Source organism: Hippopotamus amphibius, chromosome 3 (genome assembly GCF_030028045.1).
Source record: "Hippopotamus amphibius kiboko isolate mHipAmp2 chromosome 3, mHipAmp2.hap2, whole genome shotgun sequence".
Taxonomy (NCBI): Eukaryota; Metazoa; Chordata; class Mammalia; order Artiodactyla; family Hippopotamidae; genus Hippopotamus; species Hippopotamus amphibius.
This window is the reverse complement of record NC_080188.1, coordinates 125438171-125456078: the sequence shown is the minus strand read 5'-3', so window position 1 is coordinate 125456078 and position 17908 is coordinate 125438171. Positions and strand designations below refer to the sequence as shown.

Genomic DNA, 17908 nt, shown 5'->3' with positions numbered 1-17908 from the left:
CCATCACCTGGCTGCCCTGCCTCCCAGTTCTGGGGAGGGTTGGAGCAGTCTTGGGGGAAGGAGGGAGAGGGGTCCAACTAAGGAAAGGGAGAAGGCACCTGAGCACGCGTGGTCCCCGGAAAGTGGCCCTGGGGGGAACCCCCGCCCGCAGACACCCCTCCCTGTGAAGGATGTAAAAAAAAAAAAAAAAAAACTTGTTCTGCCTTTTTGTCTCCCCTCCCCCTCTGCCCGCCCCATGGCCCCCCCAGACTGCCTGCGCGTCGGCTGCGCACCCAGTAAGTGGCTTCCCTCTTCTTCTGCAGAGCCCTAAGGGGCCTGGGATTCTGGACACTGGGATTTGGGGAGGGATGTAGGGGAGGAGAAGGCTTCATCGCTGGCTTGTGTGGGGCTTGGGCAGCGGGTGTGGAGAGGGGAGCTGGCACGGGGCGAGGGTGGTGTGGTTGTGGAGGGCAGAATGGGCCAAACGAAGTTGAACCTGGGGGAGTTGGTGGAGGGTCCGAGTCAGCATGTTCACCGGGACTGGGAAAAAGGAAGGCCTGGAAACTTCAAGTCATCTCACATCCTCTGGAGGGTGGGGCAAGGGCTTGGTGGCACCTACAGCAGGATGGCAGGAAGGAGCCGGAGAGGGGCTGGGATATCCCGCTGCATCTCCAGAGGTGGCCACAAGGGGGCGGGCGAGACACACGGGAAAGAAGATGAGGGCGGGAGAGTGGGAGGGCAAGGAGGCCAGGGCCTCAAAGTTCAGCCCTCCACAGCCCCTGTTTGGGGTGGGGGGAGAGATTATGCCAAATGGGGGTGCTTTCAGAGGTGCCAGTGAGGCTCTCAGCAGGGGTGAGATGGAGAGCTGATGCGGACCTGCATTCAATGCTCTATCTCTGAGCGTGTTTCTGCATGGTGTGCCTGAGGTCACGTAAGAGAGCACAGGGACATGGCAGCCACAGGCAGAGAGAGTGTGCACTTAGCACGGCTCCGTGTGTTTGGCATGTGTGTGCTAATGCGTGGTGAACCCTGTCCATGCTGGCGAGAGCCCTGGGGGGCTCAGGGTTACCTGGGGGGTGCTGCAAATGGACTGCAGCACCATTCTAAAGCTAAATGTTTTTAGTCTTGGGAGCAGTTAATCCAGGTCTTGAATAAATGGCCATAATTCCTAAGAAACATTCCGCTCTCCGGCCATGCTGCACGTACTGTGTTTGTGATCGCGTGTCTGGGTGTGTGGAATTAACCAGGCATGTGCAGAAAGGCCACGTTGGGTCCCTCTAGATGGGGGAGCTGTGTGTCTGTGTAGAGTTTTCACTGCCAGCAACGGGTTGGTGGGTACACATTCACATTTGGGTGCATGGTAAGGCTCTGTATTTTTGAAAGTTTTAGGCCTATGTATATATGCTGGGAATTTAGCTGCTGGCTACACACACTGACACTGAAGGTCTTTAGGAGATGCGGGGAAGAGTGTGTTGGTTATAGGTGTGAGTCTCTGGGTGCAGGGTCTTAGCGCACAACTCCAGAGGCACTGCACCTTTCACACCATATTCTTTTTGAACGGCACGCTTGGAGGTTGCACAAAGTGTGGCAGTACTGAGCATGTCTGTGTTTATGACTGGGTGTGTAAAAGCTCTGTGTGTGTGGGTGTGTGTACCTGTGTGCATGGGTGTGTGCGGTGCTGAGGCTCTGTGTGCCCGGGGTGGTACATGATGCTATGTGCGAGCGGGTGGAGGTGCCATGCTCACTCCCCCCTTGGTGCCGCAGGTAAAGGCCCCGAGACACTCTTTGCTGGGCACAAGCTCAATGACAATGAGTGGCACACGGTGAGGGTGGTGCGGCGTGGCAAGAGCCTGCAGCTGTCAGTGGACAACGTGACCGTGGAGGGTAGGTGGTCTGCGGCCCCATTCTTGGTGACCACTGCCTGGGGCAGCATTCTGGCAAGCTGCCGCTGCCACATCTCCCCTAGGGATGGTATATCGTGGGCTTCTGGACCCCAGGGACCATTTCAACTCCCCACAGGTAGCACTGCCCTGCAAGCCTGTCAGCCCTGGCCTAGAGAGTCCCATAACCCCCCGTATCCAGGAGCTGGGCTTGCTGCCATCACCTACCTGCAGGTGTTTGCCGATGTCTCTCCCATGTGGCCCTTGAGTAGAGGGGAGGCTCCTGGGAACCCAACAATCCTACAGTCTGGACCCCAAAGCCACATCCCTGTCTCTGTCTCCTGTCCTGAGCAGGACAGATGGCAGGAGCCCACACACGGCTGGAGTTCCACAACATTGAGACGGGCATCATGACGGAGCGGCGTTTCATCTCCGTGGTGCCCTCCAACTTCATCGGGCACCTGAGCGGGCTGGTGTTCAATGGCCAGCCCTACATGGACCAGTGCAAGGATGGCGACATCACCTACTGTGAGCTCAATGCTCGCTTTGGCCTGCGTGCCATCGTGGCTGACCCCGTCACCTTCAAGAGTCGCAGCAGCTACCTGGCGCTCGCCACGCTCCAAGCCTACGCCTCCATGCACCTCTTCTTCCAGTTCAAGACCACAGCCCCTGACGGGCTCCTCCTGTTCAACTCAGGCAACGGCAACGACTTCATTGTCATCGAGCTGGTCAAGGGGTGAGGTGCTGGGCGCTGCACCGCTGTCAAGGGTGTGGTCCCCCCCGCCCCCACCATGGCCAAAATGCAGCTCCCCCAGCCACTGACTGAGATGTCCAATCCCCCAGACCACAGGTCAACATTCAGGTCCCCCACCACCAGCCAAGATGGAGAAGCAGCACCCCCTCTCCCACCCTGGTGACCCCCCATTACTTCCTTGCCAGGGATTTCCAAGTCATATCTGTCCTCCATTCACTGTCCTGGCTCAGGCCCTCCGGCCCTTTTACAGGCAGAAGACCGGGCTGCATCCCTATGGCCTCTTGCCTGAGAGGCCCCCACCCTAGAGCAGCTCTGTCCCTGCCCCCAGAGGACCCCGCTGCCCCCACAAATCTCTCCCCCCACCAGCTTCTCTGCTGAGCCTGTCCCAGGAGCCAGGTCCTCTGTGGCCCTCCCTCCCCATATCCCCCATGACAGGACCTCACACCAGAGTCCTCATGTCATTGGTCTGGGTCCCTCCACTATGAGGTCTCCCTCTCCGTCCCTTCCTCCTACAGCTCCCAGCACCCCCGCAGCCGTAGCTCGTCCTTACCCTGCCTTCCCAGCATCGCCCCCACCTTGACCCAGTGTCTCCTCCCTACTGTGGGGCAGGTACATCCACTACGTGTTTGACCTGGGGAATGGCCCGTCCTTGATGAAGGGGAACTCTGACAAACCAGTCAATGACAACCAGTGGCACAACGTGGTGGTGTCCAGGGACCCAGGCAACGTGCACACGCTCAAGATTGACTCCCGCACTGTCACTCAGCACTCCAATGGCGCCCGAAACCTCGATCTCAAAGGTGGGGCCTGGGGCCTCTGGAGAAGGCCTGGCCCTAGCCCAGATACCCCCTCGGCCCCAGCAAGCTCACCCCCGACCCGGAATGCGCTTTCACTTGCGTGACTCTCCGCCCGCCCCTGCCCATGGTGTCCCTTACTCTTTCCCATTCTCTACCGTGTCCAGCCTGACACCTTCCTGTCAAAGTTCTGCTCAGCTCCCCTCTGAGGCTGCCCTCTCAGTACGGAAAGCCTGGCCGCAGGATGTGTCTGTCTCGTGGGGAGCTTGGTGGCCTCACTCTAGAGCTAGGAGTAGGTAGCCGGGCCTTCCGAAGACCTCTTGGCTCTCCAGGGTTGAGAAGTCTGCCTTGCTGAGGGCTGGAGAGAGAACTGTGTCCTGGCAGATGACTCCCTGCTGGGGTGGGAGGGGGCAGTGATGAGGGGAGGAAGGAGGAGCAGGCACCGGGTCCCCACGTGCTGTCCTGGTCATATCCCTTAGACATTGGCTAGGCTAGGTCTGGGGACTTTTTTGGCCTCCCTGGTGGGCTCAGCGTCATAGCAGGGTCCTACATTCCCCAGGGCCTCTTCAGTAGCTGCTGAAGCAGTCATTGCCTCCCCCCAGAATGGGTAGGTGAGAGAGGAGGGAGAAGGAGAATAAGCCTAGAGACCAGGACTTTGGAACAGGAGTGAGGACGAGGCCTGCAGCTTCTCCAGAGCCTACTGGCACAAAATGAGCCACCCTCACACTCCCAAAGCAGCCCTCAGTCCCTTAGGGACCCCTGGTGTCAGTGTGACTCAGATTGTCCGAGCTTGGGGAGGGTCCTTAGAGACTATTGAATTCATCCCCCTCTTGGAGAGACAGAAACGGAAGCTTCAAGAGGCTGCATGGTTTGCCTGAGGTCACAAAGTGAGCAGGCCCCAGAGTTGGAACCAGAAGCTTGGTCAGACCCAGGGTAGGAACGAAAGGGATACTGCTGCCAGTTCTCCCTGCTGCCAGAAGGGGGCGCTGTGTCTCAGATAATCCAAGTGGCTGCAAACCCAGAGGTGCCCTGGGCTGGTCTTGCATTGCATTGTGTTCAGGGCAAGGGCAGCAGGGTTGACCCATGTCTTGGAGTGCTGCTGTGGGCTGGCCATGACTTCCAGGGAGTTAGGGTCCATGTGGCCAGGCAGTGATGTGTCCCTGAGGAGAACTTCTTCCCCGTATCACCCAGAGTCCCCAGGCCAAGCCCTAGTTGTTGTCAGAAGGTGCTGGGCTTAGAACCCCCGGGAGAGAATTCAGAGTCGGGAGAGGCTGGCAGAGGCCTGAAGGAGTGCTGGGGATGGGAGACTTCGGCAGGGAGGGAGCGGGGGCGGAGGGGATGGGGCTGCACATCTATGAAAGGCCCTGATTACAGGCCGGAACTGGAATCAGATGTGTGGGAGAGAGCACGGAGCAGGTTCCTCCAGCTGCTCTCCCCTCCCGGGGCATCTGGGCTTCTCTGGGAGGGGAGCAGACAGATGGCAAAGTGGAGAAGGAAGAAGGAAGAGTGGGGCATGGGCATCTGCAGGCCTGCATCTCTGAGAGGAAACTGGAGTCCGGGATGGGACACTGCGGGGCTGCAGGACCTGACAGCTGGATGCCAATGTCCTGGGAGGGCAGTGGGGACCTGGGGACTGGGAGGCCGAGGTTTTGACCTCACTCCCTTTGCAGGGGAGTTGTACATTGGCGGTCTCAGCAAGAATATGTTCAACAACCTGCCCAAGCTGGTGGCCTCCCGGGATGGCTTTCAGGGCTGCCTGGCCTCAGTGGACCTCAATGGGCGCCTCCCCGACCTCATCGCCGACGCCCTGCACCGCATCGGGCAGGTGGAGAGGGGCTGTGACGGTGAGTGTGGGGTGCAGGAGTTAGGTGTGACCCTGCAGGCTGCAGGGGGACCAGCCATAGCTGCAAACCAGGGCCTCCGAGTGGCTTTCCTCTCAGGCCTCGCAGGAGCCGCTGCTCTGGGGCAGGGTATGGAGGGGTCAAGGGTTACTTGCCCTCCCTGTTGCCTCCCAGCCTGGCCCCTTATCACAGTTCCAGGCCAAGACTAGCAGTCCTTGAGCTTCCCCCATCCCTCTCCCACCCCCATCAGTTCCTGACCCTTTTTGCCTGGCAGAACTGAGGGCAGGACCTCTCAGCCTGGCCCCAGAGCTTCCGTACCTCCTGAGGTGGGAGGGGGCTTGGCTGAGCGGGGGGTGTTCCTTCCTCCTGCCCCTTCCAGGCCCCAGCACCACCTGCACCGAAGAGTCTTGTGCCAACCAGGGCGTCTGCCTGCAGCAGTGGGACGGCTTCACCTGTGACTGCACCATGACCTCCTACGGAGGCCCCGTCTGCAACGACCGTGAGTGCAGGAGTGGGAGGGTTGGGTGTGCTGGGGGGAGGTCCCGGACCCAGGGATGCTCCAGAGGAGGGAGGGTCTCTGAGGGCCATGCTGCTTGCTTCCTTCTTATCCCTTCTCATCACGAGAGACCGAGGGAGCTGCTGGCTGCTGTCTCCTCCCAGAGTCCCCTCTCAGGCCTGTGCAGGACTGCGGCCGCCTGCGTGTCTGGGGCAATCATTGATAGAGGGCCTCTCCTCTTCCTTCTGAGCTGGTGGGACACTGCTCCCTTCATCCCTCATCAAGGGCGTCAGCCTCCGTCGCTTTCCCCATGCGATCCTGGTGATGGTCTCACACGTCGTAGCTCACACATACACACTCTTGCACGGGGGGTGGCAGGGGTTGTTTACCTGCACCCCCTTTCCCCTGGTGCCCTCAGAAGTGTGCAATGGAAGCCTGTTATTTGCTGCGCAGAGTAGGCCCATACCCAGAGGACGGGCTCAGGAGCCTCTCAGGAGGCCAGGCTTCTGGACAGCTGGCTTCCCTGGAGGCTGGCCATGGTGCGGTTCCCTGGTTTTCCACCCAGCTGTAGGGTGTCCCTTGGAGCCACAAGGACACTCCCTAGTGTCCTCACTTGGTTCTTCTCCTCTCTGGCTGGGCATCTGCTGCCAACTCGCACACTGAGGCCCCTTCCCAGAGAGGGCATCTTAGGCAGCAGTTTCCAATCCCTAGTGGTTGGTGGCCCGCAGCTGGTTAAGCTTGGCAGAGGGAGGGCAGCGGGGCAGGAACGGGGGAGAGACAACCTCCTGCTTGCAGGGGGTGGGCTGGGGAGCAAGCAGCCTCTTCAGGTGTCACTTGAATTACCTTCCTTGGGGTCGCCCTGCTGAGAGGCCAGGGACTTGAGGAGTCAGCTGCCTCGGAAACACACACACACACACACACACACACACACAGGAGGAAGGGGCTTCTCCATTTTACAAACATGGACACTGAAGCCTGGGGCGGGGGTGGATTTCTGGAAGAGTGAACAGTAGATCTGGGCTGAGAACGGAGGTCAGTGCCTTTGCCTTCCTGGTCATCTGGGCAGAGTCCTGAGTGTCTTATGGGATGGAGAGCCTAGTGGTTTCAGGGATTGGGCTCCTGATTTTTCCGTCTTTGTAAGAATGCCCTCCCTCAGCGCTTTCCTGGTACTCGCAGGCAGGCCCGTCCTTGGGTACCTCCACATCCAGCCCTGTACCCAGGATTTTTCTTGTCTGACCTGCCACTCCTGTACCTTCCAAAGCCCCCAGACAATGGTCAGCTCAGGGGCTCTCCGGCTCTGGCTGCCAGGGAATAAAGCTGGGGCTGGGGCTGGGCCTCTCCCTCCCCAGCTCACTCAGCTTTGCACAGGCCATCTGGGGATGCTGGTAACTTTGCTGTTTAATAGTAACATTCCCCGCTGATTGTTTTGTGTTTTGTAGCTTACAAAGACCTTTTAATTTGTCCTCAGAGAAGGCAGTAGGATGAATACCAACCATCCGATTTAGCTGCTGAGAACACCGAGGCCTCAGTAAAAGGCAGTTCCTTGCCCTAAATCACAGGGCACTGGGGGCAGGGCATAGCTAGAACCTAGTTGTTCCTAACATTTGTTGCCCTTACTGCTCATTGAGTCCCGGGGTGGTGGTGGTGATGGAGGAGGAGGAGGTGGAGGTGGTGCCGCTGGTGGGCATTTCTGGCCCGGGCAGCAGGGAATCAGGATCGAGAGGAGCTGCTGCCCATCAACACCATGACACTCTGACACGATGGAGCCTTCTGGAAGGGAGCAGAGAGAGGGATGGGGGTTTACGGAGTCAAGCCATCTTTCAGCAGGGGTGGGAAGAGAGCTTGGAGCAACTTCTCTGAGTTCCAGGCAGGTGGGAGCCAGGGAGAGTTGGGGCTGGGGAACAGGGCACATCTTGGGAAATGTCACTGTCCCTGAGCACTGGTCTGTGTGTCTGGTGGCAGAGACTGAGCAGAGCCATGGAGGTAAAGACAAGGTGGGTGCAATCTGGGAGCCTCCGAACACTAGCCCTGAGGTACCTCTGAGATCTTTGCTCCTGAAGGTCAAGGCAGGAATCTTGGGGTCAAGCCACAACCCCCTTTCCTCTTGAAGTTGTGCCTCCTCTGATTCTCCAGACTTGGCTGTTTCATGTTTGTGCTGTCTCTCTATGGTGGGTCTTCTTGGGGTGCCACTGACACACAAGGTCAAGCAGGAACCTGGCCCAGAGGTCTGTTTGCTTCATTCCCAAGTGTGAAGGCCCTGGAGGCACCACTGAGCACCAAGGTCCCCTGCGCCTAAAGAGAGGGAGGGCGGTGGGAATGGCCCAGGCATCCTTAGAGGGTGGGGCCTGGGGTGCGGAGCTGTCTGGTGGAGAAGAGACTGGGGTGAGGAGGAACCCGACCTTTAGGACAGCCTATCCCCACACGTGGCCTCAGTTCCTCCATCTGGGACATGGACATTACACCTGGGGGAGAAGACACTTTGATAAGACTCAGCAGTCTGCCCTGGGAAGGCAGGAGATCAGAGGGAGAGAAGTCATCTCTAGGATGAGGGAGAGGAAAGTGGAGAGAGAATGGAAAACAGAATGTGAAATGAGAGAGGAAGGAAGCTGGAAGGAGGCACGCTTCCTGGCAGGGCCTGAAGCCCCAGGGCTGAGGTCAGAATGGGCTCCCCCTGGCAACTCTGTCTCCCAGAGCCTGTCTCGGGCTCGCGCAGGCAGTCAGTCCTTCCCCATCTCTGCCACCCTGTGTGTTTCTCATCTCCCCGCTTGCTCTGCTTGTCTCCGCAGCCTCTATTGATCTCTTGCACACCTCTGTCTCTCCCTTCCTTTTTACCCTCTGTCTCCCCCACCTCGCACCCCAGCGTCACCCCCTCCAGCTCTCTCCACTTCCCACTCACTGGTATTGATTGGCCTCTAGGCGGTTTCCCTTCCTCTCCTCTCGCCACCGGCTCCTCCCTCCCTCCCTCCGGGACCATACGTTTTCTGCCTGCTCAGAGCTATGTCAGTCTCTATCCCAGAGCCAGGGCCAAGACTGGATGAGAGGGCAGGAGAACAAGGCTTCGGGGGCTCCAGGCTTGCTCCTCAGCCTGCAATCCCTCCTGCTTCATGGGGCCACGCACCACCTGGAAACTTCCTCCTGGGTGCCTCTAAGGACCCCTTTCTTTTCTTCTGAAGGGCTGGGGACCAAATGGGGCCCCGGCATCTAACAAGGCTGGGGAGGTGGCAGCTGCCCGCAGAGGAGCTGTCCCGGGTCCTGACTGCATCCAGGAGCTGGGTGCAGCACTTGTGGGACTCACGGTGACAGTTTTTGTTCCAAAACAAAATTCAGAATGAATAAGCAGGAGCCAGCCCCTCCCCCGCCCCTCCCTCCCCTTTCACACCGCCCTCCTTTTGCCCTTTCTTCACCACCTCTATTTCTCACTCTATGACACTCCTTCTTTTGCCTCCTTCCAGGTCCCATCCCTCCCTCCCTCCCTCTCTTCCTCCTTCTCTACCCTTTGCCTCCCCCTCCCTGGCTCCCCCCTGCCCTAGCAAAGCACCATTGGAACAGAACTCAGGTTGGTGTGAGTGCAGAGGTGGCAGCAAGATGAAGGGAAGAAAGCCTCCCTGCACTTACCTCTTGGCCTGTGACAAATGCTTCCCAGAGGTGCCCCAAAGCCTGGGGGGAGGGGCAGATCTCAGTGGAGGGGCCTCTAGAAGGAGAAGTGACTTCCTCAGCTGGACCTATGTGGCCTATCTGTCCCAAGTGGAGCCCTTAGCGGATAGGTAAGGTTGAGGCAGGAGGAGGGGCAGCGGAAGTGGAGAGGAAGGATTGGAGGAGTCTGGGAGGGTGTGCAGGGGGAGGGGAGCACCCTTTGGGAGAGGTGGTGAGGGACTGTGTGTGTGGCATGCCTTACTCTCCAGTACCTTTGAGCCTCTGGGTGCCTTGTTTGTGTGCATACGGGTGACTCTTTTTGGAGGGTGAGCTGGAGGGAGGTGTCCGTGTGTACTTTGGCTGTTCATTCATTGCCTGTGACCAAACATGTATGTGTGTGTGCATGTATGCCTCCGCGAGCACGTGTAAACGCTCTGATGAGTGTGAGTTCGTGTTCCAGTGTCTGAGCACATGTATACATATATGTGCCTGTGCGTGCGCGCACACTGGTGCCTGTATTGGGCACGTGGGTGTCTCCGTACCCGAGCCCGTCCATATCCTAGCGTGCACGTGTGTTCCGAGCCGTGCGTGCAGAAGTGGCGGTGGCCACATCTCTGCGCACTGGACCAGCGAGCACTACTGGGGTTCGTCCAGGTGGGGGGGGGAGGGGAGGAGGTGGCAGAGAGCGGCCTCTCCTGCTAGCCTCGGTCCTGTTCAGTTATTCAGCAGGGCCCCTTCTCGCGAGGGGGTGGGAGGGGAGCGCGCGCCCGCGCGCGGGGGAGGGGCGGGGCGCGCGCAGAGGAGAGGCGAGCGCCGATCGGGCTAGCCAGGTGCCGCGCGGCTGGGCTGCCCAGCGCCGCCCGCAGATCGGGAGCCGCTCCGGTCCCTCCTCCCTGCCCCCTCCTCCTCCCGCGCTCCCCCTCACCTCCCCTCTCCACTCCCCTCCTTTCCTCCCTCCTCTCTCCCTCCGTCTCCCTTCCAGCCCTCTCAGCCTCTGCAGCAACACTCCGCTGCCTCCATCTCTCCGCCGGAATCTCGCAGGCTCGCGCCTTTCCTCGGCTCAGCCCCGCTCCTCTCCTCTCCTTTCCCCTCCTCTCCTCTCCCTCCATTCCTCCCTCACCCGGATTTGCTTCCCTTCCCCCTTCTCCCGCCCCCCGCCCCCCGGCCCCTCCCTCCTTTCCCCCCCGGCCTCCGTCGGGCGGCAGCGGCAGCCGCGGCGCGGCCGGCCCTAGTCTCCGTCGGTCTCCCGCTTCGCTCCTCCAGTCCCCCCCTCCCCGGCTCGGTTTTTCCGCAGGATTTCCCCCGCTCTCCCCTCCCTGCTTGGCCCCCGCACCTCCCCTACCTCTCCACCCGGCACCATGCCCCCTCCCCCGGGCGCTCCCCCGGGTTTCTGACGGCCCTCTGTGCCGCTCCGACCCCGCCGGGATGCGGGGAGACCCTTAGCTCCTCGCGATGGACCCAGGCGTCCTGCACCTTGGCGTTGCCGCTCCGCGGACCCCGGATTTCCCGGCGGGATCCAGTTGATTTCGTTGGCTCCGGACCGAGGCTTGGGCTCTGGTTTTCCTTCTTTTCACCCCTACCCCCCTCCCGGGGCTCGGAGCCGGAGGGGGGCTTCGCGGGGCTGCGCAGCCCCGCGTCCCCGCCCCCGGCCATGGGGTTGTGAGGCGGCCGCCCCCGGGCCGAGATGCCCCCCGGGGGGAGCGGGCCGGGGGGGTGCCCGCGCCGCCCCCCCGCCCTGGCCGGGCCCCTGCCGCCGTCGCCGCCGCCGCCACCTCTGCTGCCGCTACTGCTGCTGCTGCTGTTGGGGGCGGCCGAGGGGGCCCGGGTCTCCTCCAGCCTCAGCACCACCCACCACGTCCACCACTTCCACAGCAAGCACGGCACCGTGCCCATCGCCATCAACCGCATGCCCTTCCTCACCCGCGGCGGGCACGGTAAGTGGCGCTGCCGATAGCAGCCGGGCGGCTGGCCCTCGGGGCCTCCCGTGTGGGGCCCTGGCCCCCGCGGGCCGCACCCCAGCCCATGCGCGCCGAGGCCCGGCCCCTTGGCTCTGCGGGCCCGCGCCCCCTCACCTACCATCTTCGGTTCCCAGCATCTCAGCCCCACCCTCGCGTCTCCATCACAATCCCCCCACCCCGTCCCTTTATCACCCTCACCTCTGCCATCACTTTCATTCCTCGCCTCACCTTCACCTCTGAATCCCTATCTCTGGCTTGTTATCACCCTCCTGTTGAAGTCCCCTCTCCACCTCCCCAGCTGTCCTTTCATCCTCTCTGCTCAGCTCTCCCTTCCCTGTTTCTCTTCCTCTTCACCTCCTCCATCCCTGCCCCTTATCATTTCTCCATTTGGCTTACCTCCACCTCTGCCTCACCATCGCCTTCCCTCTGCTTGTGCAGCATCTCTGTACTTATTATCTTCTTATCTTTGTCCCCCACCAACCTCTCATCTCTGTCCCATCCATCATCTCTGCCTCATACATGTCTCATCTCTGCCTCTTTCACCTCTTCATATCTGTCTGTATTTCACCTCTGTTCCTCTAGCAACGGTCCCATCTTTCCCCCGTTACTGTCCTTCCACCACCTCCCAAGCAATCAACTCGATCCACTGTCCCATTATTCTCCCAGCCTCATTCCCTTCATCTCTGGTCTCTCCTGTCCACACCTCTTCATTTCTGCTCCACCTCCATCTCTGATCCTCAGCGTCTCCCATCTCCCACTGTTTGAATTGCTGTTCCCCTGTCCTGCTCTCCCCATCACCTCCCCAGTCAGGCCTCCATCACTTTACACGGACTATCACCTCTTACCTCAGCGCCCCCGACCCCCGCTGTAAACTTCCATCTCAAAACCTATTTCCCGTTCCCTCTCAGACCTTCCATTTCTGACCTCTATCAGTTCTGGTTTCTGCCCTTTGTGGGTTTGCTGGCTCTCCCAGCCCAGTCCCTTCATCACTTCATACCTTACACCTCTAAGATTCTCTGGGTGCCATCTCTTCCCAGCCCTGTACCTGCCACCTCCCATCTCTGTCTTCCATATTCTGTGTGCCCCATCACTTCCCATTACTGCATCCCCGTAACTTCCAATCTCTGCCCTCCCAATTACCTCCTGTGTCTGTTCCTCTTCACATTTTATTTTAATTTCCATGTCAGACCCCGTCATTTCCCATCTCAGTCTCTCCTTCACATTTCATCTCAAAGCTCTTGTTACCTACCATCCCAGAGACCCCATCACCTCCCATTTTAGTCCACTTCCCTTCTCTGTACTCCACATCACCTCGCATCTTTGCACCTTCCCATCACTTTCCATAGGGCATCACCATTACCTCTCTCACCTCCCATATGGTACCATTCATCACCTCCATCACTTCCCATCCATCTACTTCATCACATTTCCTCTTTGGTCCCCATCTCAGCCCTCCAACACTCACCATTTCTGTACCTCCATTACTTCCCATCCCCATACTCTCATCACCTCCTATACCTGTCCTCCCATCACTTCCCATCTCTGTACGCCTATCACCTCCCATCTTGGTAATCTGACATCTCCGAGCTTCCATCACTTTTTATCTTGACTCCCATCACTGCGTCTTCAGCAGGTCTCACTCTGTACCTTGTTGCCTCTAATTTCTGTATTCCCATCACTTCCCATCGCTGTACGCCTATCACCTCCCATCTTGGTAATCTGACATCTCCGAGCTTCCATCACTTTTTATCTTGACTCCCATCACTGCGCCTTCAGCAGGTCTCACTCTGTACCTTGTTGCCTCTAATTTCTGTATTCCCATCACTTCCATATCTGTCCATCCATCCCCTCTCATTTTTTTTTAAACTCCATTTTTGTTGCGCCCTCATCTTTCATGCCTGTATCTTCACTTCCCATCTATGCCCTCATGGCCTCCCATTTCTGTGCTCAACTCTGCCTCCCCATTATTGCTCTACATCCGTCCATCCTTGTTTCCCAATCTTTGTTCCCACATATCACTTTCAACCCTTCCACCCGTCTTCTAGTCTCCTTCCTCCTTTTCTCCTCGTTCTTTATCTTTTGCACACCTCTACTTTCTCTTCCTCCAGTTCCCTGAAGCAGCCTCTTCCAACACTCTTCTTCATTCCTTTCTTCTCCCTTGCCCAGCAAAGTGTGCCTGGCTAACCTCTGTCCCAGCTGGGGTCCTCTCCGTGCAATGCTCTCCAGGATCTTTTCCTTCCTCCACTCCCCCCTGCACACATCTTGCTCCTGATTTTAACTCCCCTTTTCTCCCCCACGATCAATCTGGCCCTCTTTGCCTTTCACTGTCCTCTTCATTGTCCTCTCTGGCTCCCTTGAGGCTCAGTCCCCACAGAGACCCAGATAGGACGTGATCTTTCTGGACAATGAGGAGAGGCATGAAGGGACAGGAGGAGAAAGGCTATCGGGGGAGATCATGGTCGGGGGAAGAGGAGAGGAGGTGAAAGAGGAAGGGAAAGGAGAGAGGGGCTGGCCCAAGGGAGCTGAGCAGATTGGAAGGAGGGGCTTGGGAGCTGAAGTGCCGGAGGAAGGCTCAGTGAAGGAGCTGGAGTCGGATGCAAAGAGCTGGGGGAGAGGGAGAGAAAATGGAGGAAAGAGCTTGGGGGGTGGGGTGGGGTGTTGAGGGGTGGGAACCTATAGAATGTTGGCCATGGGATGGCCTCAGAGAAGGCCACCCCCTTGCTGTGCAGAGGAGAAAAACAGCCCCAAGAGGGCCAATGGCTTCTCAGAGCCACATGGAAGCAGAGGAGGTGGAGGGGCCGTGATGGAAGGTGGTGGGGAGACTGAGTGGAGGAGCCCATGAAGGGTCAGGAGGTGAGAGGAAGGAAGAGGTCGAAGGAGAGATAGAAGAGGAAGGGGGAGGCCAGCTGTCATGGCTGAACCCCACCTCTGTACACCTCAGCTGTAGGGGGAGGCGGAAGGACAGGCTTCTGCTGGGACCCCATGCTTGGCTAGAGGAAGAGGCCAGCTCAGGACACCTTTCTAGGCCAGGGGAGACCTTTCCTTTCTGTGCCAATGTCTCCCTTGCTTCCCCCAGTGTGAAGAGCCTCTCCTTCTGCACTTGCATCTCCACTGCCCTCCTCTTGGGTTCTTCCTGCATTTCTCCTTGCCTCCCTTCCCTCCTTCTCTGCACTCTTTCCTCCGTTTCCCTTTCCACCCCAACCCCTACTGTTACATAATATCCCTACCAACCTGCCAGACACTCCTTGATACTCCTGCACCTGATGTCAGTCCGGGTTTGGGAGGACCAGGACATCTGGGTCCTAAAGATGGCCTGAGGGGGTGACACTCTCCTGATCCTTGACCCTGATTATGGTTTCAGAGCCCTTGACGAGCCTTGCAGCCCCTGACCTTCATTTCTTGTACCCTCTGAGGCCAGGAAGAGAGGGGTCAATCCCAGTTCGGTTCTGAGTCAGGAGCTTCCGGGGTTCTGGATTCATCACTCCAGCTTCTAAAGGGGGCTGGCATGTATTTCAATTCTGGATATGGGTGTGTTCACTTGAATTTCTGACTGGATGTTTTATGACCAAGAATGGGCTTAAGCATTGAGGGGAATATTGTTCTGAGATCAAGAGAGAGCTGAGCCCAGGGCTCCGGATCTGGGGAGACACCCTGCCCCCCTGCCCACCCCCCAGGTTGTGAGGATCTGTGTACAAAGAGCTGGTGTGGGCTGTGGGCACCCAGGACCCCAGCTTTTCGAGATTGTGCAGGACGTTTTATCCTCTCGTGATTCTGGATCCACCAGAAGGTTTTTGTCATGGCTTCTGATGCAGCAGGGACAGGCAGACGGAGGGTCTGCACGCGCAGTTTTAAGCACAGGGGCAGCATTGCATAGGCGGTTTCTCACCTGGATGATTATGTTATTTGGGTCTGGGTTAGCTAACTATTACTCATGGTTGGTTGGTTTTTTTTTTCTAGAATGCACGTGTGTGGGAATCGTACAGAAGAGTCTTGATCATTTAGTGTTTTGTTGGATCAGTGAATTTCTGGGTCCAGGAGGCTCTGAGGGGACAGTGTTGGGTGTGGGCAGAAGGTTCCAGGCCTGGGCCTTTGGGTGGTGGCCACTTGGGCCTGTGGTGTTTTGTGTCTGGCCAGAGGCTGTCTTGCCTTGGGCTTCAGGGGTGTTCCCCATCCTCCCACCCCCCCAATGTTATCTACGATGTAGCTCACTAGCGTTTTCCTGGGGAGAAAACAATTGTCAAAAACAATGTGTCTGGACCACCCTAGGGCAACATGATGTACCTTAGCTGAGGCCCCTTTCTTCTCCGGAGCCCTTTCCGGAACCTTACAGAGGTCCTAGCTGTGTGTCCCAGGCTCCTTGTGCCTTCCTTTCTAACCCGGGGTGGCCAGGGCAGAGGAAAGCTTGCAGGGCGAGAGGCGGGAGGCGCCTCCGGAGCGCGGCGGGGAGGAATGGGGAGGGACCAGGCGGAGTCCCGCCCCCCGCCCGCATCCTCCCGAACCCGAGCCCTCTGCGCCCGAGGGCGGGAGCGCGGTGCCAGGGAGAGAAATGTCTCCCCAGGGTAATTACTGCCGCCCCAGTCCAATAAACCATTCATCCTTCACCTCTTCGGCCCAAGAAGTGTCTCTCCACCCGATCCCCCCACCGCGTAATAAACGCCCTTAGGCTTTACCAGGCCCTCCCCGCGTAATAAACTGGCGGCAGTGGGAGAGCAGCTGGGTAGTAAATCCCGGAGGAGGCCCGGCCGAGCGGGGCGCGGGCTGGGGACTGGGGGAGGCTGGCGGGCGGCCCGCGCGCCGCGGGCCTCGGGGGTGGGGACGCGTGCGCCCGTCCAGTCCTGCGCGGTGCCAGCCGCTGCCCTCGCCGCCTGCCGGGGCCGTCTTTGTGCGCTTACCGCCATGTTTCCCGGCTGTCTCCTGTCGGGGGTCCGCCTCTCCACACTGGGTCTTTGTGTGCAGCTGGCTGCGTCGTGGCCTGCGTGTGGGTGTGGGGTCTGCAGGTGCGTCACTGGGGACGTGTCTGCTGCCGGGCCCGGGGTTTGGGGCACCCGCCCCGCCTCTGATCCCTCCGGCCTCACTGCCCTATGGGGCGTGGAGCCTGCGCGCTCCTCACACCCTCTCCGGGCTCGGGATGATGTGCCGTCTTGGTTCCTGGAATGGGAAAGTGAGGAGAAAGGACCTCCTTTCCCGTAGACCTGGGAGATTTGGGAGGCTCCAGGTGGATGGAGTTTCCTTTGCTGGTTTGAGAGATCAAGAAACGCACTAAACCCCTTCTGCGTCTGACTGGGAGGCCCTGGAGCTCAGGGGGTGAAGAGGCAGCAGCCTCCGCTCCGGGAGTTAGGGCGGGGGGGTGTGTAGAGGAGGGTCAGCATCTCAGCTCCCCTGGCCCTCCGCACCCCCCCCCCCCCCAAATTTGGACGTGCAGCTTGTGAGTGAGTGGAGGGGGAAGGGAGGACCCTGGGTATTACGGTTACCATGGAAACAGCCGATTTTCCATAGTGCTGCAGTGTTGGGAGTGGAGAGACATTGCTGGCTGAGGCCTAGCCTGCTCCTAGCCTTCAGGCCCTGCCCTGTCCAGGCAGTGACCTGCCAGCGGGTGGGGGTGTGGCTCCCTGCCCCAATCCAACCCTCCACCCTGATCCTGGGGCCCCATCCTGAGAGTTCAGATCTCACCACTGGGCCTGTGGGACCCTCAAGTAGGAAGGACACCTCAGTTTGGAGGGAGCAGAGCCTAGCTCCCTCTGTCTGCTGCAGGGAGGGGGCGGAGAGGCTTTCCCTGCAACGCGCGGGATGTCCGTTAATTGACATCAAGGTGGTTCTTTCCCACCTGCCTTGCCCCTGGAGGATCATCTCTCCTCTCTGGCCCTGCCTGGGGAGATGGAGGGCACTGATGACAAGTGCTCTGGGTGACAGCTCCTGCTGCCCCAGCCCCAGCCCCCTGCTGGCCTCACTGCCTCTCTGGGACCCAGGAAACAGCCTTCCCTTCTCTCCTCAGCTCCTCCTGGGCCTGCCGATGGTGCCTCCCTCCAAGGCACTCAGGAGTCCCTTCTCCTTTGGGGTCTAGGAGCTTCCCGGGATAGAGACCCCTGATCCCCAGTTGCCCAAACTACAACAGGGCTGCTAGTCCCTGAGGTGAGAGACCCCAAGGTGCTTGAGAGGCCCGGCCTTAGTGTTACCCGCTGGGCTGCCATCTTGGCAAAGCAGGTGTGCTCCGGGGAGGTACCTCAGGCCCTCCCTGACCCAGGACGTCCCATCCCACCCAGAGCTCTCCCATCCCCAAGGCCATGCTTGTCTCCCAGCCCACTCCAGGCTTTTGCCCTCAGGCCCCATCTGCCTCTCTCTTTCTCTCTGGGTAAGTCCTCCCCTGAACCCCTCTCCCCCCAAGAAGTGCTTTGAGAGGAGTCATTAGTGGCTAATTATTATTATTTTTTTTTTAGTGGCTAATTATTTAATTAAGCATTTTATGAATCTCATCTGCTCCATTTATGTTCTAAAGAATTCAGGATTGTTGTCTTCTCTTCTCTGAAGGCCCCAGGGTACTAGTCCTCTAGGCCTCCCAGACAAAGCTCCCTTCCT

General features: G+C 59.0%; 1 protein-coding gene across 14 annotated transcripts in view; it reads left to right on the top strand.

Annotated features, from left to right (window-relative positions):
* The window catches only part of NRXN2 (neurexin 2), a 101092-nt gene that overhangs the window by 52827 nt on the left and 30357 nt on the right, over positions 1-17908 (top strand). For 6 of the 14 annotated variants that reach the window (XM_057726760.1, XM_057726759.1, XM_057726761.1 and 3 more), the window contains 6 exons: positions 249-275; positions 1744-1863; positions 2214-2595; positions 3223-3413; positions 5078-5251; positions 5628-5747. In XM_057726760.1, the coding sequence (XP_057582743.1) occupies positions 249-275; positions 1744-1863; positions 2214-2595; positions 3223-3413; positions 5078-5251; positions 5628-5747 (1014 nt within the window). Of the gene's footprint in view, positions 1-248; positions 276-1743; positions 1864-2213; positions 2596-3222; positions 3414-5077; positions 5252-5627; positions 5748-11061; positions 11312-17908 lie in introns of those variants that run through there. The other 8 variants (XM_057726766.1, XM_057726763.1, XM_057726769.1 and 5 more) reach the window with 3 other exon arrangements.